Source organism: Dreissena polymorpha, chromosome 4 (genome assembly GCF_020536995.1).
Source record: "Dreissena polymorpha isolate Duluth1 chromosome 4, UMN_Dpol_1.0, whole genome shotgun sequence".
NCBI lineage: Eukaryota > Metazoa > Mollusca > Bivalvia > Myida > Dreissenidae > Dreissena > Dreissena polymorpha.
In genome coordinates, this window is record NC_068358.1 from 123,836,807 (window position 1) to 123,858,958 (window position 22,152).

The 22,152-nt window shown below is 35.8% G+C and overlaps 2 protein-coding genes and 1 long non-coding RNA gene across 5 annotated transcripts in view; 1 reads left to right on the forward strand and 2 right to left on the reverse strand.

Moving 5' to 3' along the window:
- LOC127878752 (uncharacterized) overlaps nucleotides 1-22,152 on the reverse strand; it is a 60,001-nt gene that overhangs the window by 17,182 nt on the left and 20,667 nt on the right. The window contains exons 17-22 of the mRNA XM_052425279.1: nucleotides 19,482-19,670; nucleotides 18,426-18,671; nucleotides 17,889-17,975; nucleotides 17,334-17,450; nucleotides 16,350-16,441; nucleotides 12,840-12,849 (exon numbers count right to left, since the gene is read on the reverse strand). Coding sequence (XP_052281239.1) covers nucleotides 12,840-12,849; nucleotides 16,350-16,441; nucleotides 17,334-17,450; nucleotides 17,889-17,975; nucleotides 18,426-18,671; nucleotides 19,482-19,670 — 741 coding nt within the window. The remainder of the gene's footprint in view (nucleotides 1-12,839; nucleotides 12,850-16,349; nucleotides 16,442-17,333; nucleotides 17,451-17,888; nucleotides 17,976-18,425; nucleotides 18,672-19,481; nucleotides 19,671-22,152) is intronic.
- LOC127876227 (sodium/bile acid cotransporter 7-like) lies at nucleotides 61-15,938 on the forward strand. Of its 3 annotated transcripts, none has more exons than XM_052421281.1 (11): nucleotides 63-247; nucleotides 3,470-3,552; nucleotides 3,790-3,926; nucleotides 4,212-4,287; nucleotides 4,843-4,881; nucleotides 7,332-7,367; nucleotides 8,110-8,258; nucleotides 9,500-9,600; nucleotides 11,237-11,362; nucleotides 11,793-11,937; nucleotides 12,543-15,938. In XM_052421281.1, exons 1-11 carry the CDS (start codon nucleotides 139-141, stop codon nucleotides 12,571-12,573), a joined length of 1,032 nt encoding a protein of 343 aa, XP_052277241.1. In that variant the 5' UTR covers nucleotides 63-138; the 3' UTR covers nucleotides 12,574-15,938. The 3 variants fall into 3 exon arrangements, with proteins under 3 accessions (XP_052277242.1, XP_052277241.1, XP_052277240.1); XM_052421280.1 differs by having other exon boundaries at nucleotides 64-247; nucleotides 11,793-11,943; XM_052421282.1 differs by lacking the exon at nucleotides 12,543-15,938 and having other exon boundaries at nucleotides 61-247; nucleotides 11,182-11,362; nucleotides 11,793-11,936.
- On the reverse strand, nucleotides 10,242-11,275 carry LOC127876230 (uncharacterized). The gene is made up of 2 exons (XR_008047746.1): nucleotides 11,143-11,275; nucleotides 10,242-11,087 (listed from the first exon to the last, which is right to left on the reverse strand). It is a non-coding gene; the product is annotated as an uncharacterized LOC127876230 (long non-coding RNA).

The window sequence follows — 22,152 nt, forward strand, 5'->3', positions numbered from 1 at the left end:
ACAACATGTAATTGTAACAACATGAACCTGTATGGAATTCTATTTTTGCCCATAAATATTATCATCGGGGTGTTAGTAGGCACTTCCTGTTTAACATGTTTTCTACATTATCAGAGCTTAGTTAATAGCAATGTCAGAATGCAGTTGAGTAAAATGCTTTCGACAATAAAGAAGAACTGGTTTTTATTCGGAATAATTATTGTGATATTTTTTGCAAAGATTGCACCTAAAATTGGTGCAAAAGGAGGTAATGTATTACTTTTTTTGTACGTTAACATATGGATATGGTGGGCTAACACCTATACTATAGCTATTACTATTGGTAGTCCAACTTGTTGACGCTCTCAAATATTAAGCTACTTTTTATATTGGTTATATTTGGAGCGTACAAAGGGGGAAGCATTCAAACAATGTTGGAAAGTTTTCCTTCTTTGTCTATATTGTTGCGCAAGGATTTTGTGTGCAACATTTAACTCCGTTATCAGACACTTAATATCAATGGATTGCAATTATCTTTACATACCTGTGTAGATAATTCATTTCTCTATAATGTTCCGTAAAAATTATGTAATGACACTTTGAATTTTGCACGCCTGAGCAATTTAAATCCAACCACTATTCAAATTTTCAATATCTCTCGATTCACTCGCAGTATAGATATAAATGGATAACACATCCTCGATGTAAAGCATGTGGAAGAATAAATGGCGTAAAATACAGTTTGCGTTCGTCTGTTGTGGTGCAGAGAGTTATATAGTAAACCAATGTTATTAAACTTTTCTGGATTAATTAAGCAATTTGTTTTTTTTTCTAAAGTGACAATTAAAAAGTTCTGAAATAAATCACTTCTTTTATTTTTCATAAATAATAGTGATACAGATCGTGTAACGTAGAATGTAAGTACATAAAGCAACACAGACATAGGTACGAAAAAGACATGCATAAAAAATTGCTGAAACTTAGAAGAGTGAATAGAAACTGCATCATATCTGTTTTGAACATATGCTTATTAAATCAACAAAGATGAGCATACTAGATCTACTTAGGTAAAAGTCAGTGTTAAAAGCTCATGTTAAATAAAATTACGCGTACATGTTCCACCGTAATGCCTTCTTCTGATTGGTTCATATTTAAATCAGTTCAAGACATGGCGACAGGTCAGTGATTGTTTTGCAATTTAAGCAGAAGTTTAAGTGAAGAATTTAAGCCTTTCTAACTTCAATTCGAAGATATTTGGGATAAAAATGGACTTCTGAAGTAAAACATTATGAGTTGGTAATGTTATTTTGCAATTTTATGCAAATTGATGAAAAATTAAACTTTCTGGTGTTCAACACATAATTGGCTCTTCCCCGCTAAGACGTTCCAAAGAATTTAGCCCATATAAAAACTATCTCTAAATTCTTTGCGCGTCTTAGAAATAAGACTAATACTATAGGTAGCTTTAACAAGTTTGGCTGTTTGCGAATATTAGCTAACCTACCTCTTTTATTGGAAATATTCCAATGCAAATATGTCTCACTGGTAGCTAAAGCAAACATATTTTAATGATTGGTTTATTAGGAACTATTCCATATATCAGGCTGAATCCACATAATGTCTAAATAGCATGTCTATCCATAGTACATGTATCAGCCCTCTTAATGAATACATACGAATTTTGGAAGTAAACAAATACAAAAACATGCATGTGTTATATGTCAATATATAGTTAAATGTATATTCTTGGACATAACAACCAAAACTGCATTTAATCGGCATTGTTTTGACAAAATACTAGCTCCTCGTAGTGATCTGTATCATGAACAAAACTTGAATTGTTCTCATAATATTATCAGACCTTCTTATTGGTTGCTAAGATTTGTTACTATGCGCATGTGCTTGTTTTAAAAATAGAATCTTATTCTTAATGGATAAACGAAACTCTTGCACATGTTGTTCTTAAAATATTTTTACATTTTAATATTTAAAAATTGCGGCATATATAAAACATTTGATAAAGCTACTATTAATCCATAAATAATTTAAAACTCTAAGTATTTCATACCAATCAATTGCAAAACCCCACTATATGGGAACTCTTTTTTCCCTAAGACACTAATAGAATGGAACAATCTGGAAGAAAGTGTGGTGCGCGTAGACAAAGTTGGCAGTTTCAGGTCAGCTGTCCTACAGTGGGACTAACCACCCTCTCTACCATCGGGCTGACTCTGAAAGACATCTAGATCCAGAAACTAACATAATTGTGTGTTACATAATTTAAAGATCATTGCATCACCCTGGAATAAACATGACTTACTTTCTAATGAACACCGGAAATCATGTGAATGATCGTTGTAATAGTCATGGATAACCAAATAAATAAATAAAATAATCAAATAAATTACAACTTCTAAAAATGGAAAAAAACATAAACTTTCCAGCACTTCTTGAGGGTTTTTCGTTAAATTTATGATGCTATGAGAAGAGCCAATACTATGAGAATAAGGGATAACAAGAGCACCGCATAGCGGGTGCCGACGCTGAGCTGCGGGTGCAGTTTTGAATAAATGATAGCTTGTCAGAATTTTTTTTTTTATTAGAGGTCACAGTGACCTTGACCTTTGACCTAGTGACCCAAAAATGGGTGTGGCATGTAGAACTCATCATTCAAGATGCAGCTACATATATGTATTAAGTTTCAATGTTGTAGGTGGAAGCACTTTGATTTTAGAGCCAATGTTAAGGTGTTAGCACGATCGTGAACAAGCTGGCTATGACAATACCTCGGGTTTTCTTTGAAAACAACCAAGCTAAAAATCACCAATTTTCTGTTTCAAATTAGTTTTACTGATATGACTTTTTTTGTCATACTTCATAACTTAATAACAAAATGCATAAAATGACGGTAAATTGAGTATTTTTGGTGCTTTTTGTCCCCTACCGGTGAAACCGAAGGGGACTTATGGTTTGCGCTCTGTCTGTCAGTCTGTCTGTTTGTCCGTTACACTTTTCTGGATCCTGCGATAACTTAAAAAGTTCTTCATATTTTTTCATGAAACTTAAAACATGGATATATGGCAATATGGAGATTATGCACATCATTTCATTTTGTTCCTACGTCAAGAATTCTGGTTGCTATGGCAACAAATATATATATTTATTTTTTAACTGACAATGGTGGAGTTTCACGGGGACAATAGTGCTTGACAATCTCTTGTTTTATCAGGAACCCCTGGTTTGGATCCTCAGATTTTTGTTTGAATAGATTTCTAAGCGCTGTAATTGACAGGCATGCGTCATTTTGACTAGTCACTTACAAATGAATAAATGGCACAAAAATAAAGCAGTAAGCATTAAGCAAGTGTCACGGTCTGGTAACAGTATACAAACATTTATTGTTCACATCTAAAGTTTAAGAATACTCGGTCTCTACAGTTTTTCACATTTGAGAAACTTGAAAAATTGTAATGATTGTTCTCTGTTCTAGGTATACTAGTTCCAGAAGTAACAGTTAAATACTTGGCTGTTGCAATCATATTTTTTAACAGTGGAGTATCCCTGAAAAGTGAGGTGAGTGGTTACCCTTGGACTTTCAATGACATAAAAAACTACCAATCCATTGATATAATTAGAAGAACAAACAATAGTATCTTTTTGGCAATATATTTGATTCAACTTGTATAAACATAGTCACAAATTTGTACAAAGTATTTGAATTAACATTAATGGCTGTGTACATGAAATATTTAGAACTACATTTGTATAGTTGCTTATAATTCGTCTCTACAAGAAATTGTTTGTTTGCAGGACTTAGGTAAAGCATTGTTCCAAGTGAGGGTCCACATATTCGTGCAATTCTTCACCTTCCTGCTATTCCCCATGCTGATATTTATCCTGGTCATGTTTCTTCAGCTGGTTGGATTTAACAGGAGCTTACTGGATGGGTAATGATGGATTATTAAATTATTAATGACTCTTGATCATACACTACAGCAATTTTCTTTTTATTCACCTGAACACAGCAATTAAGATATATGTTCCCATTTTATTAAGTTGAAGTAAGAAATTTTCTATAAAATTCAGATTACAATTTATCACCATCAAGCAATCCATAAACGATGTTACAATACAAATGTATTGAAGTAAATGATTTTTTTTTTCTCTTTCAATTAAATAATTTTAACTTACTTCTTTCACATCATAAAAAGGAACTTTTTCCACCTTTTTAGATTGAAGATTTTGAGTTGCATGCCACCACCTGTATCATCAGCAGTCATTCTAACAAAGGCGGTTGGGGGAAATGAGGTACTGTGAGATTTTCATCTTTGAAAAAAGAAAGATTTGTTTGTAAGAAACACAATGCCCCCTAATGCGACGCTTTGAATTATTTTTTTGACCTATGACCTTGAAGGATGACCTTGACCTTTCACCACTCAAAATGTGCAACTCTATGAGATGCACATGCATGCCAAATATCAAGTTGCTACGTTCAATATTACAAAAGTTATGAAGAAGGTTAAAGTTTTGGTTAACGTTTTGGGACACACACACGGACACATACAATGACAGACAGGCCAAAAACAATATACCCCTGATCTTTCGATCTGGGGGCATAAAAAAGAGATTGTGTGTATTATGATAATTGAACACACAGTTACTTGTCATTCTTTAGAATGTGAAACTGCATATATCACCTTTGTGAAGACAACCATGCCTTCCCCCAGAGCACACACAGATGCTTACATACAGATGTCTATAAATAAATCATGAATAAGATGTATAATTGTTAGCAACTGTATAGGAATAGAAACAGTTCTGTCGTAAAGTGAGTGTTCATTCTTTGTGTTAATTTCTCTTCAGGCTGCAGCAATCTTCAACTCTGCTTTTGGAAGTTTTTTGGTGAGTCATTAATGCCTTATATTTTTTATGCTATTACATATGCATTATTTTCAGATTAGATATCACTTATCTCACTGCCCATTAATTTAATTTTTAGAAAAGATCAGTGAAGATAATATTGTTCACGGAAACACAATTTTAGTGCTGTTTTTTTTAGCTCACCTTAGTGCATAGTGCTCATTGTGAGCATTATAGATACTGTGTTGTATGTCATCTCTCAGTCCCTGTGTGTGTGTGTTTGGGCCCATTATTAAAAAACTTTTTAGCAAACCTGAGACCATAGTGCTTATGGCGAGCTTTTAAGAAAATGAGTTGTCAGTTGTCTGTCAGTCAGTGTGTGGATTTTTCTGTACAATTACATTTTTCTTCTAACTTTTTTTTTCATGAACTGTTGGGCAGTTAATGAAACTATGATCCTTGGGTGACCCTGTTTCAAAGTTTAACAGATTATTCTGGTCTTTTGCATACTTGAGCTAAGGTATATTAAAAAAAGAAAACTCTAAAAATCTTTTCTGAAACCATAAGAGTCAGGGCTATTTAATTTAGGGGATTATTATTTGGTGTGTAAATTCCCATGGGTGTCCTCCTCGAAGTTTTGTCAAATAATACCCCTGTGTAAAACATTGACTGTGCTACATGGTTTAATTGTTTTGTTTTTATGTAAAAAAATTCTCTGAAACTGAAAAGCCAAGAGGTGTGGTATTTGGGATTAAATCTTGTATGGTGGTCCTCTAAATTTGTTCAAATCATACCTCTCACTTGGTCAAAACTGGACACGCCCAGGGGTCACAAAATGTATTAAGACTTATAAAGTAAATTACTTTAAAATTCTTCTATGAAACCACAAGTGGCAGGGTATAGTATTTGGTGTGTAACAAAGTATGGTGATATTCTACTAAGTTTGTTAAAATCATGACTCTGTGGATGAACTTTGCCCAACTGTAGAGGGAAGCGGAAAACGACAACGAGCGAGGCCTGGTATTGTAATGCGCATGGGGGGGCGGGGGGTAAGGGTTAGGGGTCGGGTTTGGGTTAGGATTAGCCTTAACCCTAACCCGACCCCTCACCCTTACCCTAACCATAACGCAGGGTTATCTCCCCTATACCAGGCCTTGCTTGTTGTTGTTGTTCGCTTCCCAACTGTAGAGATGCCTTGTTTTCCCTATATTTATGTATATAGGAAGTGAAAACTATCAATAGCTTGTCTGAAACTGCAAGGGTCGGAGGTTTGTAATTTGTCATGTAACATGTTTCTTTAAGTTTTTCTAGGGCCAAAACTTGCCCGACACCACAGGGGTCAAATAACTTACATACGCTTATTGTCCCCTACCGGTGAAGCCAGAGGGGACTTATGGTTTGCACTCTGTCTGTCTGTCTGTCAGTCAGTCCGTCCACTTTTCTGGATCCTGCAATAACTTTATAAGTTCTTCATATTTTTTCATGAAACTTAAAACATGGATAGATGGCAATATGGAGATTATGCACATCATTTCATTTTGTTCCTAGGTCAAGAATTCTGGTTGCTATGGCAACAAATAAAAACAACAATTTTTTTTACTGACAATGGTGGAGTTTCACAGTTAGGGGACCATATTGCTTGGCAATCTCTTGTATTGTAAATAACTTCAAAATCTTATGTAAAACTCAAAGGATCATAGGTCTAATATTTTGTATGTAAAATTGTATAGTTTTCCTCTACTTAGTTTGTTCAAATAATTCCATAAAAATAAAAACTAACCATGCCCCTGGCCCAGGTATCACACAATTTGTATAGACTTCTATTTTCAATACCAATCTGATTCTCTGGAACGGTCAATTGCAAGCGTTATGTTTTAGGTTTGAGACATCATATGTTGGTCTTTTACTAAATTTGCTCAAATTATGCCCCAAATCATAGGCTTCCTCCAAGGGGTTACTTGTTTTATTTAAAGGTTTTTAGTAAAAGCATAAATTTGTTCTAATATTGTCTCAGTCCATATTAAATGTGTATCATACAGAGTAAACAACTGTGATAAATGCTGCAGTTATTACACAAACATCACAAGGTCTGCACATAAGATAGTTTATACATGTCTCCGGTGAGCTTCCTAGGGCCTTTAGCTCTTCTTGTTATTATTTACCCTACAGAAACAAAGTAGAGATACTAGATTCGCCATTTATATCTTGCCATAGACACAAATTTATCTGATGAAATGCTTGTATACTTTTAAATGTACAGCATTAAAACATGCATGAATTTTTCATTTTGACAATGAAGTGGCTTGTATGTGGAATGTGTGTAATCATTTGTGTAAAATTACCTAATTGATAGACTTTTCACATTTAAATTGTTATACTTATTATAACTTCCTAAATACATCGGTATATGTCAGTACAGTGACACAATTTTGTTTAACCCTATAGATTTGTCTTAATAATTACTTTATGCATTTGTTGTATTGCATTTTCAGGGTATTGCTGTGACACCAGCATTGATTCTTGCATTGGTAAGTTAACTGCACATTTTTACACTAGCAATTTAAAGTAACTTATTTGTAGATCTTATTCAACATCTAATGAGCAATTTTATCTCAATAAGCTGCATTGTTTTTATAGATATAATCTCTTTCTTAATCAGATATGCCTCTATGAAGTCATATGTCAGCGGCAATGAACCATATTCTTGTGAAAAGTGTTCAGTTCGCTTCAAGATGGCCTCTAAAGATACCTAAGAAGCAATTACCGAGGAACTGTTTGTGAGGTGTTTTTACCGAAGACCATCACTCTATCATGACAATGTATTGCAGAATCATATAAATGACTGAAACATACCAATTTGTTTTATAAGCTGCAGAGTTTATACATGTTCATTTTAATGATGCAGATACATTGTAATACTTGCTATGAATAAACTTAAGCTGATGGGCTCAATATAATATTAAACTAAACACTATTATTTGATATGTAGAGTTGCAGTGCAAACTCTCCCCCACCTTTTCTTCTGAAAAAAAGTGCTTAGCTCTGGGAAAATGGGCCTTAATGCATGTACGTAAAGTGTCGTCCGTGGCTCATCAGGGACAACACTTTCTTTTCTGGTTATTTTCGTCAAAAGGAAGTATCTTCTTAGATGGAAAGTATTCTTCCAGATAAGTCTGTGTGATTTGCACAGGCTAATCTGGGACGACACTTATACACACGCATTTAGCCCTGTTTTCCCAAAGGGGGCTATAATTAATGCTTTCGTTACAGGTAGGCACAACAGCTGATGTGCCGATGGCATCAATATTTACGCAGCTGACAGCCACAGTAGTGGTTCCTCTGTTAATTGGACAGTTTGTCCGACGTGCGCTGGCTAACAGAGTGAACCTGAAAAATGTTCTGTGGGGTGAAATGGGCAGGTAGTCACTAATTGTTTGCCCATCCACCCATTAGGCTTGTACTTACACATATTCCATCTGCCTTTATCAGATATATGAATTTAAGAGAGCTCTATTTGGTGACTTTTTCTTGCTATCAAGAAATACCATAAGATTTCAGGCTTGCTTTTCCACATTGCTTATTTAAGAGATAGTATTTCTTGGACAGCATTGTCATGAGGCATGTTTCAATATCAAAGTAATGTTTATATATGAAGAATGAAGTTACAGGACACATTTCCAGTTACTTGTGTATATAACTGTATTAATCATTTTCCCCCATAAGAAGCAAAGTGGCAATGGCTTTTGCAACCAGCATAAAACCAGAACAGCGTGCGAGTAACTCGCAGTCTGTTAAGGTTATATGCTGTTTGCTGCTCATCAGTATCTAAGGGTTGGAAATGAAGCCTTTAAAACTTGAATCTAGTAAGAATGGTATTTAATTAAATGGTTCTTTCTAAGGGACTACTAATGCGTCAAAATACGTATCTGAATGTAAGTGGTAAAGGCTTAAAAATTTGTTGCAAACTTACAGAATTATGTGTGTGTTTGAATTGCTTACTCTTCAATGCTCAAAATAATGATGTCAAGACAAACATCAGAGCATATAAAAGTGTTGAATATCTACTAATCAGTATACATGTATACATGTAAAGGGTTAACCCTTTACCACTTAGATACGTATTTTCACACATTTGTATTCCCGTAGAAAGTTAACTTTTATTAAAAAACTTTCTTACTAGATTCAAATTTTAAGGCTTCATTTCCAACCCTTAGATACTGATGAGCATCAAACAGCATACAACCTGAACAGACTCTGAGTTAATTGCAGGCTGTTCTGGTTTTATGCTGTTTGCATGCTGCCATTTTCACTATGCTTCCGAGTGGGAAGGGTTAAGCTGTATTTTATAAGTATTTGTTTGTTTTGCAGTCAAAAGTGACATGCAAATCAAAGTACACATTTAAAAAAAGTTGACTGTTAGAAATCTAAATTTTGAATGATGAAACAAAATGCATCACCGGTACTAAAAAAAAATCAACGTCACTGCTTATTATTCTAATAAATGGTTTGACTATATATGCATTTCATACAGACTTGTGTGGTTCTAAATTTTTATAAATTCCGCATTTAGAAAATACATTTCTATGAGTTTCTGAGCATTTATTTCTTAAAAGCGTCAAATTTGATTTAAAGTAATTATGTATTTTTTTTGCCATTTCAGTGCTGTTCTGTTGCTGATCATATACTCAACATTCTGTGATACATTTTCCCAAGAGAGCATAGATGTTGATGGAAGTACTCTCATATTTACCTTTTTGTTAAGTATGTTCCTGCAGGATACCAAAATTATATTTTCGTACTGAGTATCTGGACATAGTCCCATTTTTATCCCCCGCCAGAGGCGGAGGGATATTGTTTTGGCGTTGTCCGTCCGTCCGGCTGTCCGTCCGTCCGGCACTTTTGTGTCTGGAGCCATATCTTGGAAGTTCTTTGGTGGATTTCATTTAAACTTGGTATGAGTATATATATGCATAAGAGGATGATGCACGCCAAATGGCATTGTACACCATGTGTTAAAAACAGACTTATGGCCCTTTGTATCTTGAAAAAATGCTTTTTAGTGTCCGGAGCCATATCTTGGAAGTTCTTTGGCGGATTTCATTGAAACTTGGTATGAGTATATATATATATGCATAAGAGGATGATGCACGCCAAATGGCATTGTACACCATCTGTTTAAAACAGACTTATGGCCCTTTGTATCTTGAAAAAATGCTTTTTACTATAGGCACTTTTGTGTCCGGAGCCATATCTTGGAAGTGCTTTGGCAGATTTCATTTAAACTTGGTATGAGTATATATATGCATAAGAGGATGATGCACGCCAAATGGCATTGTACACCATCTGTTAAAAACAGACTTATGGCCCTTTGTATCTTGAAAAAATGCTTTTTACTACAGGCATTTTTGTGTCCGGAGCCATATCTTGGAAGCGCTTTGGCGGATTTCTTTGAAACTTGGTATGAAATAAATTGTGAAGGCTTAAGAACCTTCCTTTGTCTTAGTTTTGTGTTATTGTCCTCCGTCCGTCCATCTATCATTATGTTCATCCGTCCAATTTGCACCCATCCTCAAACAAAGCATATGTTGCGGGGGATACCTTGGGCCTTTCAGGCCCTCTTGTTTTCACAGATTAAGTGTTATATAAATCTAACAACTACTGTCATTGTAGAATATATTTTAATTGTTTAGTTTCAATGCTTGAATTGGTGAAAACATCCATAATTTAAAATATGCAAAGCTTTTTTAAGTTCCATCAAAGTTGATCCCTGAAAGATTTGATGCATTTTGATTGATCTGGGAAAATCCGGCTAAATAGATGTGCTTAAAGTTTCCTCTAAGATAAGTTTGTGAAGTCTACACAGGCTTGTCAAATACAACACTTTTTGCTTAAATGGTATTTATCTTTTTAAAGGAAGTCTCTATCTTAATGAAAAACCTGTTTAGGCGGAAAGTCTCATCCCTGATTAGCCTGTGTGGACTGCACAGTCTAATATTGCTTAACTTTCTATTCAATGCAGTAAGCCCCCTGTATACCCAGAGCAAGGCTTTTATAGTTCATGTTGCAGTTGTAGCGATACAGACCTGCCTGCTGTACGCCGTCTACTATAGTTCATGTTGCAGTTGTAGCGATACAGACCTGCCTGCTGTATGCTGTCTACTATAGTTCATGTTGCAGTTGTAGCGATACAGACCTGCCTGCTGTATGCCGTCTACTATAGTTCATGTTGCAGTTGTAGCGATACAGACCTGCCTGCTGTATGCCGTCTACTATAGTTCATGTTGCAGTTGTAGTGATACAGACCTGCCTGCTATACGCCGCCTACTATAGTTCATGTTGCAGTTGTAGCGATACAGACCTGCCTGCTGTATGCCGTCTACTATAGTTCATGTTGCAGTTGTAGCGATACAGACCTGCCTGCTGTATGCCGTCTACGTGATGAGTTCAGCTTGGATGTTGCCATTCTCCCGAAGTGATTCAGTTGCGCTCATGTTCTGTTGTACACACAAGTCTCTCACATTGGGTACGTGAAACTGTATCTCTCTGTTTATCGCATCATGGTGTTGTTGATGATCTGTTAAATATTGTTGTTAAGATAGATAAATAGATTTATTTTCGGCATGGAATACATATACATGGACATTTAAAACAGCATGTATAATACAGAATCATAGAACACATGACAATAAATAAACCATGACATGCACACCAACACCAAGGATAACACAAAAAAGAGGGACTCTTATTTCCATTATGGTCCTTAACTGGTTACTGGTTGTTGTTTCACCAAGTATTTAAATATAAATATATAATTTGAATGGCTACTTTGAGCTATCAATGTTATCAGTCAGTCTTTACAAAACTGTTAATTTCCAACAACTCTAATAAAAAATTTGTATAGGAGAACGTTACAAATTAGATTCAATTTTAATTGATTTGCTTCCACTGTGCAGGTATTCCTATAATCAAGATCATATTTGCGGACTCCCCCAGCCTGTCTCTCATCACAATACCCCTGCTGGTGTACCACCCGACACAGATCCTGCTGGGAGGAATGCTGGTTCCCTATATCAAGAGCTGGATGCTGGGAACCTCTAGGTACCAGTAAGTGCTCCAGGGGCTGGTTTTCACATGGTTTTTAAGGAATCAACCTTGTACTTAACTGATCAGTTTAAGTCAAATTTCTGACCAAGACTGTGACCAGAAGGTTAATGCAGACCTAGGCTAGGATTTCATTTGGGGTCAGTTGGGTCACAATAAGCCAGATTTGCTGTTTATGTTTTAAGGAACGTGGCCCAGAGCAATGTTTACGTTTTACACATGTTTATGTTAAGTCACATTTACTCAATACTTAAGTATTTTCTATTTAGCAATGTGAACACTGCCTTCATACTTCATGCCAGTACATGTAGTTCCACCCTACATGTTAATTACATAATAGAAACACCAATAAAATATTAACTATTGTAGTAATTAATTAGTTTGATAAGAAAATCCTTAATATCAATGATTTTCTGGATTGTGGCTGCCATAAATTAAACTGCAAACTTTTGTGAAGATAATTTCTTTGAACTATTTTCTATTTTATTTGAAATAGATCTTAATGTAACTTCAAGCACAATTTAACTCTGTTTAATTCACACTGTATATCATGTAATTTTAAGTTCAAAATAAGTAAACATTTTAAAACTTCCATTATTCAGGAGTCAAAGATTGCTGCTGGGAGTTGTCTGATGTTAGCCTACTGCGGTGTTTATGTGGCAACCAGATGACTTAACCAGTCAAGGCATGAAAAGTTAGGTTTGCAGGCTGCTGCACCAGGGTCACCACAACGCACTGGAAACAACCAGTCATCTATGTCATAGCTATACATTTCCATGGTCCTTTGTTGCGCAAAAGATGGCATCATTCAATTACATTAAAATCAAGCATTGTACAATCATTTACACCATGTAATTTCTCAGTAAGAAAAGAATAGCCCACAATGTACATAATGCTACCTTCTCATATCTGTGACATAGCAAGGTTAAGGTAACGACCTTTGTCTGCTACTTACTGTGATGTCTCTTGATCGGTGTTGCCAAGGATGCGAAGTTCATTAACCAGCCAAGTCCCAACAGGCTCTTTGGAGTTAAAATTCTCAAAATAAAATTGCAGATCACTCACTCAACCAGTTTTCTTCTGATGTCACCACACTTTCTGAAAATGTAAATAATCATCAGCATGTAACATGTCTCCCTACCTCAAAGGTAAGATCATACTTAGGAGTCAAAAAGCAAATGTTTCCATAAAACAGCTTGAAAATTCTTTTCTTTGCCATATATTGATGGAATTTAACTAACTACATGTAATCTCAAATGCAAATTGTCATAAGATGATGTGTGGCTTGTAACACTCGTCGTCCGACCTCAAAGGTCAAGGGCACACTTAGAGATTCGGACATTAAACAGATTGTCTGGAATGTAACATTGTTATTTATCATGCAAATAAATATTCAATCTTACCACAAATGGAGGCCATGAAGAGATGGCATGCCATGTGGTACACCTGTCTCTTAACCTCAAATGTCAGTCACAGTTAGAGGTCCTATGTCAAATTTGGCCATTTAACAGCATGTTGGGACTATTACTTTGTTATTCAAACTGTTACTTTGTTATTCAAACTGTTACTTTGTTATTCAAACTGTTACTTTGCTATTCATCATGCAATTAAAAAAGTAACTTACCAAAAATGAACACCATCAGACTGAGTGTCCGGAGTATAACCGTCTAATTACCTCAAAGGTAAATTCACATTTAGCGTAGAAAGTCATGTGTCCATAAACAGCTTGTTTTTGACATAAGTGGAGATTTGAGATGAAACATCGCGACAGTTGTGTCTTTGTGAATGTATTGTATGTTAAGTATATGCAATCAAAGATTTATTTTTCACACTGCCAATTTATTGTTTTTGTATGTAAACTTGTTACAGTTATAATGGACATACTTAAAATATTTGTTTATTTACGACTTTTTTTATTCCAAATATAATTTTGTTTGTTACAAGTGGAAGTTGTTTTGTTATTTATTGAATTACTAGTACTTGACAAACTTTGGTCACATTTTTGTTTAAAAAACATTATCAACACCTAAGATGTCATTGTGACAATATACCAAGTCTTTTTAGCTCAGCTGAGCACAATATGCTCAAGTTCAGTTATTGTGATGTGATCATCAGATGTCCAGCGTCCTTTGTTGTGCTGTGTGTGGGGCTTTGCAAACCTTTATCTTTATCACTCTAGAGGCCACATTGTTCATCCAATCTTGATGAACCTTGGTCATAATATTTTTCCAGACAATACACAGGTCGAGTTTCAATCTTGGTCATGTGAATTCTAAAAACAAGGTCACAAGGTAAAATGTTAGAAAAATTGTGTTTCCATTCTCGTAATAAATTAAGCTTCTGTAACACGCGAGACAATTTTTACCTATATTGAATATAGGAAGAACTCTGGTACTCTTCTTTGTCTGAAATGTTGTACACAATACTGGTAAATCATTTTACTTTTTTTGTATTTTATGTGTAGTATTGTTATTCAAGGTTGAAATTTTATGCCTCTTTTCAAAGATAGCATATTATATAGCAGTGACACAGTCTATCTGTAGGTCTGTGGGGTATTTCTTGTCTCAGCCAGGTCAATTTGGCCATATAACAGCTTTAAAATTCCCGCCTCAGCCATAACTTTGCCTCATATAGAGTATTAAAAAACATTTGGCAATAAAGTAAACCACCATAAGAGGACATGTCATACGTCTTTATACCTCAAGTTCAAGGTTACAGGTAGTCAAATAAAGCCTTAATCACTTTGAAAGTTCACGTCTCTGCCATCACTTCACCTCATTTTGATTGATTTCAAAATAACTTGGCACACTAACTTGGCAAACTTGCAGTACATGATTGAATTTTAAGACAACTTACCACAAATGCCTACCACAAGGAAATGGAGTCACAAGTATCACGTAAAAGGTCGTTACTCTTCAAGGTCAAATCAAGCCTTTACAGTTTGTAGAAGGGATTCATGTATTATGTAAGCAAGATTTTGAGACAAAAGTGAAATGTGAGCGCATCTGTGCTCTATGGATACATTTCTTGTTTACATAGGTCTATACTGTTGCTCTCTAATTTCCTAAGCATATTCCATCCGGTCAAGTTCAACAAGTGATGTTTGTGAACTCTTGTTGTTAGGCAAAGATTTGACAAAGTCTCAAAGCATCAATTTTGGTGCTTCCAGTCTGTTTTTATGTCCTAAAATTTTGTAAACTCAACAATAAGGACAGGTAAAGGTTACTGCCATAGCATTGGTGGATTGGGAATGCTTAATAGCGTTTCATTTTTCAGTATGCAAGTGTTCAATGAGGAATAAAGGTACAAAACCGAATGGTAGATCATTATTAACAAGGCATAAAAATAAGCAAAAATTACATACCTTTTTCTTTCTTTCTGGAACTTGTGACAATTTCAAGATATTTCTTTCGTACATTTTTTTTCCATTCTTTATTAACAAATCTTTTTTTCTGGTGGTGGTGTGTTAACCACATCTTTTGACATACATTTCATGTTTTCAATATTTTTTTTCATATAAATAAATACTGTCTTCAATCTTTTTTTCCAGTATTTTTCTTTTGTTTTTTCATAAAGTTTTCATGAAAATACACATATTTTGACATTTTTACAATTAAAAGCATTTTAACAGATATTGAGTTTGCCTTAACATTTACATTTTCAGAACATTTTAGTACTTTTGATAAACACAGGTACAGCAAATAAACATACAAATACAGAATCTGCATCACTTAAATTAACTAGCATTACAACATGTTTGAATGAAATCATTACAATGGAAATGCCTTAAGCAATCAAACAACAATAACATATTAACCATCATTAACACAGTTTAAAAGCACACCAATCTTGAGCGGAACAAAATACAAGTTTAAATGCACAAAAAGCTGTCAAAATAAGACGTACATTCACAATTTTAATATCTTCTATACTAGTATACATGTATATTTTGCTCAACATTATCATCGAACATTTGCTAAAAAGTTCAAAGAAACATTCTGCCAGCATGAAAAAGCAGTATTCATGTCAACAAAAAATAGAGATTAATTTTTTTTCAACATCAATACATTGTTACTCCAATTTTACTACCCTTTACACAGCTTCAAATCTTAAACTCCATATAAAGTTTCCAAACATTTCTTACATATTTTAAACAATTCAAACAGGACTTTGTCTTGTTAACATAAATCAGACTTGTACCACTATTATCTGCAGTGCAAAATGGAAGGACAAACGAGACACACTGCATTTCAAGTAAATCATTCTGCAAATCCAGAATATCTTCACAAACGATAGACAGGCACAGCTACAAAGCCCTATGGCACCAATGCTGCAAGAGTCGACTTGGATCCTTCTGTCAAGAACTGTTCCCATGACTGTTTGTGTTTCCATGGAAGCAGTGTTGTCACGGTGATGTGCGGTGCCTCCAGGCGCGGTCTTCGTTGCTGTCCTCATCTTCATCATCGTCTCCACCTCCTAGCAGAGCCTCCTCATCAATCTCCTGTTTGAATCGAGAATATGACCAGAGTGTATTTTTGTGAGTTTACTTTAAGGGAAAATACCTTAAAGTATTCATTGTGAGTGTCCTTTTAGGGAAAAACCGAAGTGTGTTATTTGTGGGTGTACTTTTAGAGAAAATACTAGAGTGTATTCTGCTAGAGAGTAATTTGAGGGAAGATTTAAAACTCTCCCTCCATCAAAATTGTATTTGACCAAATTTACTGTATTATATTTTTATTAAGAAAAATTGGTAGCCAAGTAGATTTTTCTTTTGCCAAATGGGTAAATGTAAAGCCATTTGCTCATTTTGAAAGTGGCAAAGTAAGCAGCCCTAATGGTTGCAGTGGCATAAAGAGTCTTATATCTGGAGTTGGATCTGCATCGCTTATTGTTAGATCCTGGGTTGGATCCCCACACTGGGAACATCCAACATAGATAAAGTACAGGTTCTACCCAGAAAATAGACTTTAAATGGTGTGTAATGTAAGCCATAAGCTTTCTATGCAATACAAAATTAAAAGCTGTTACGGATAAAGTACTTTGAACAGCAACAGTAATACAGAGGTGATAAGTGCCTACCCATAACATTATGATACAAGCAGCTGTAAAACATGTATAATAATAATAACACATTTAACTGATCATTTCAGTGTATAACATTTTAATATGTCTTTTTTTCAAAATACTTTAATACATGGGAAATGCACTTAGTGGACAAGTATTATTTTGACTTGTTTTAATATAAAGCTTTTTTGTCCTTGGATTTTGAATGTACTGCCTTGACCCTGAAGGTAGTAGCTCTTGCATGTGATATAGTTAAATAAATGCTGATATGCAAATGGCGACCAGGTCCATTAAACGAGTGCTCAAGACGATTCAAAAGAGAAGCATACCTCCTGATCATCCGTGTCCGCAGAAGTGCTGCTGATGCTGCGAGAGAAGTCAGGCTTGGGAATATGCCACACCATCTTCAGTGTCTTATTCTTGAACTTGCTGCCATGCAGTATGCCCTGAAATATAAATGGACACAAGGCTTGATAAGCCAGAGTTTATATACAATATATAAGCATTGCTTATATAGCAACAGATACATTTACTGGTCAAGACCATGTTTTGAATGTGAACATATTGTGTAAAACAGTTATAAAAGATATGCTGAGAACGAGTGGAAAACTTTCCATTCAAGACTGGATTCTGATATCATTGCTATGGGTTCACACTACCATTTTCCAAATTATCCAATGGCAACACACTGACCACAGAGTGGGGAAAATTTCTCTAAAGAAAAATTTGAACCAGGGGAAGCCCTAATTGCTTCAGTGCAAAATATATCACACACAAGCATATACCAGTCTAAGAAAGCCCAGTTGAAATTACCAGTGCATGGCCTTAATGTTTCTGCTAAATATGTTCTCTTGTAAAGTAGAGAGCTTGAAAGTGTGGTTTACCATTTCTGCATCCCTGCGTGTTTTGAAGGTTACTATTGCACATGTCGACTCCTCCCCCACTTCCACCTTCTCCACTGATCGCAGGCTCTGGGAAAGTACAAAGTGTGCAGAATATAATGAAGACCTCAGGCTACGGTAAGCTACATTTACAAAGACGTCAACATTTGCAGTTTCGCTCTTGTTTTTAAGTTAAATCCTTTAGTCCTGAGTTTGAGTTTTGAAAGGACTTAAGTCAGGTGTGCCTGCACTTTCATACTATAAATAGACATTCTATAAATGGGCATTACGAAAAGGTAACAAGCAGGTGTATATAAAACTTTTAACTACATGTAGAGTCTAGCCCCAAATTTACCATTGTAGAGCCTTCTTAATGTTTGTGGTCAATGTGACCGCTGTTATAATGATGTCATTAATTTGCATTCAAGATAATTGTAGTGATAACCATAACAAAAAACAAAATACACAATTTTTTTCTTCATACATTGTTTTCGCACACAACTCAGTCTACTTATAACAATATTACAAAACTGAGCTTACATTGAGGTGGGTTGTGAGCTCCTGTTTCTCTTCAGTCTCCCAGCCAGTGACTTCAAGCACTTTGGGCCTCCTGTCCAGGGTGCGTACCGCCACGGCGCCCCGCCCAAACAGTCCTCGGCCCCTGCCCCTCCCAGGTAGCCCCACGCTGGGCACACTAGACACTCCACTGGCCACCCACTTGGTGGCCCGACCCCTCGCCACAGCACCACGACCTCTACCACGGCCAATCAAACCCATGGAGTTTGCCTGGGAAACAGAGGAATTTGTTTGCAATTATGCCCTATGCAAACAACGAGTGCTTCACTTTACCCTATGTTCGTTGACATTGGGTCTAAAGTTAGAGCTCTAGATGATGTTTTAACTGTTGACAATTTAAGCTCGATCTTCAAATATTTAACCTGTTGGAATCTGAAATCAAAGCTTCAATTTATCAAGTTATCTCATTTGTCTTTTTTTTGCTATAACAAGAAACATGTCATCTCATTTGTTGTTGATCAATCGTTTTAAGTACTTTAAGATGCAGCAAAAAAAACAACAACCAGAAATCTTACCAGTATTTTGTGTAACAAGCCATCCTTTTGGTCAAAATGTACATCATTAACAAGAAATCTAATCAATTTTTTAAAGTTGTACTAAGTCAACTTGTCAATATTTTAAGATGCAAAAGTCATTTAATTGGTCAATATTTCCGACTTTTAGATGTAATTTAATTCGCATTTTTTTTCAAATCTAAAGTCATCCGATGACTCAATTCTTTGAACTGTAAGAAATCATCGCATTTGTTATATTTTAACATGTCAGTTAATTAAGCTTTAAAAGGCATTTTTTATTTAAAGGAAGTCTCTTCTTAGCAAAAATCAAATTCAAGCGAAAAGTGACTTCCCCTATAAGCCTGTTTGGACTGCACAGACTAATCTGGGACGACACTTTACCCAAATGTGTTTAGCCCTATTTTCGCAGGAGTCTCACAACTCATCTAACTGGCCCTCTGAAGACATACCACTTGTGTGAGCTCCTCCTGAACACATACCACTTGTGTGAGCTCTGAACACATACCACTTGTGTGAGCTCCTCCAGCTTTCTCTTGAGCTGGGCCGTGTCCTCACCGCTGGATGACTTGGTCATCAGTTCGAGCTCCACGTCAAGGATCTCTCGCTTGGCCTGCTCAGGGGACTTCACAAGGGCCAGCGTCCCGCCCAGCTCCACGCGCAGCTTGTCTATGCTGTTTGTTAACGTTTTCAGGGTCTGCAGAGAAAATGTGGGGCATTTTGGATAACTCTGTGCAATGAAATCGTAATTAAATCTGGATATCATTTATGTACATGAGCATCACTGAAAATTGATAATAGCAATAATCATAAGGAATTGCTCCCCTAATGTTTGTTAAGGTTTTTATGGTCTGCAGGACAAATGTACAGCATTTTGGATATACCTGTGGAATGAAGTCAGTTTTAATGCATTTCTTTTCATAAATGTTGTGTGTATGCAAACAAAGCTAAAACCTACTATTTTTTCAATTGATTTAAAATAAAGGGATTTTTTTATAACCATAGAGTGGAAACCATTTTTTAACACATCAAACTATTTTGCAGCAATGTGGTACATAAAAAAAACCCACATTTTAGTAAATTTGTAAACTTGGATGATGGTTATTTACAAAAGGATGACTAAACAAGAGCTGTCACCATAGGATCGCTTAAACGCACATTTCGAAACCTAAACGCGGACCCTAAGTTCAAGGTCAAGGTCACAGGGGTCAAAATTTGTGTGTGTATGGAAAGGCCTTGTCCATAAACACATGCATACCAAATATGAAGGTTATATCTCAAGGGACATAGAAGTTATGAGCATTTTTTGAAACCTAAACGCAGATTTCGAAACCTAAACGCGGACCCTATCTTCAATGTCAAGGTCACAGGGGTCAAAAATTGTGTGCGTATGGAAAGGCCTTGTCCATATACACATGCATACCAAATATGAAGGTAATATCTCAAGGGACATAGAAGTTATGAGCATTTTTCTAAACCTAAACGAAGATTTCGAAACCTAAACGCGAACCCTAAGTTCAAGGTCACAGGGGTCAAAATTTGTGTGCGTATGGAAAGGCCTTGTCCATATACACATGCATACCAAATATGAAGGTTATATCTCAAGGGACATAGAAGTTATGAGCATTTTTTGAAACCTAAACGAAGATTTCAAAACCTAAACACGGACCCTAAGTTCAAGGTCAAGGTCACAGGGGTTAAATTTTGAGTGCGTATGGAAAGGCCTGTCCATATACACATGCATACCAAATATGAAGGTTATATCTCAAGGGACATAGAAGTTATGAGCATTTTTTGAAACCTAAACGAAGATTTCGAAACCTAAACGCGGACCGCAAGTTCAAGGTCAAGGTCACAGGGGTAAAATTTTTTGTGCGTATGCAGGGCTTTTTTTCCTTCTTTGGGACCCATCGAAAATCGGCCCTTTCTCCTCAGATTTTTTTTCCCCTCAGCAGGTAAATTTTCCCCCAGACTTCATTTTTTTCCCCTAAAAAAAAATTTTTTTTTTTTTTTATATTTTTTTTTTTAAACTTTAAATACATAAGTTAACCTGATCCAGTGTAGAAGATATAACATATTGCATAATTAAATTATCTGTTGCCTTGATTTTGTTTTAAAAACAGCAAAATATGTTGAATTGATTATTTAAGACTTTCCTTATTTTCCCCCAAATCCAGCGTTTCGTGTCATTTTTTCCCCCCAAAATCCTGCATTTTGCGCGATTTTTTTCTCCTAAAAAAAGGCCAGGCCCTTTCCCCAAAATCAGATAAAAAACCCTGGTATGAAAAGGCCTTGTCCATATACACATGCATACCAAATATGAAGGTTATATCTCAAGGGACATAGAAGTTATGAGCATTTTTCTAAACCTAAACGCAGATTTCGAAACCTAAACGCGGACCCTAAGTTCAAGGTCACAGGGGTCAAAATTTGTGTGCGTATAAAAAGGCCTTGTTCATATACACATGCATACCAAATATGAAGGTTTTATCTCAAGGGACATAGAAGTTATGAGCATTTTTTGAAACCTAAACGAAGATTTCGAAACCTAAACGCAGACCCTAAGGTCAAGGTCACAGGGGTAAAATTTGGTGTGCGTATGGAAAGGCCTTGTCCATATACACATGCATACCAAATATGAAGGTTAAATCTCAAGGGACATAGAAGTTATGAGCATTTTTTGAAACCTAAACGAAGATTTCTAAACCTAAACGCAAACCGAAAGTTCAAGGTCAAGGTCACAGGGGTAAAATTTTGTGTGCGTATGGAAAGGCCTTGTCCATATACACATGCATACCATGTATGAAGGTTATATCTCAAAGGACATAGAAGTTATGAGCATTTTTCTAAACCTAAACGCAGATTTCGAAACCTAAACGCGGACCCTAAGTTCAAGGTCAAGGTCACAGGGGTAAAAATTGGTGTGTGTATGAAAAGGCCTTGTCAATTTACACATGCATACCAAATATGAAGGTTATATCTCAAGGGACATAGAAGTTATGAGCATTTTTCGAAACCTAAACGCAAAGTGCGACGGAAAGACGGACAGAAAGACAGACGGACAGTCCGATCACTATATGCCCCCTTTTCTTCGAAAGGGGGTATAAAAAACAAGAGCACCGCAAAACAGGTGCCACGCTCGGCTACGTGTGCAGTTTTGAATAAATGAAAGCTTGTCA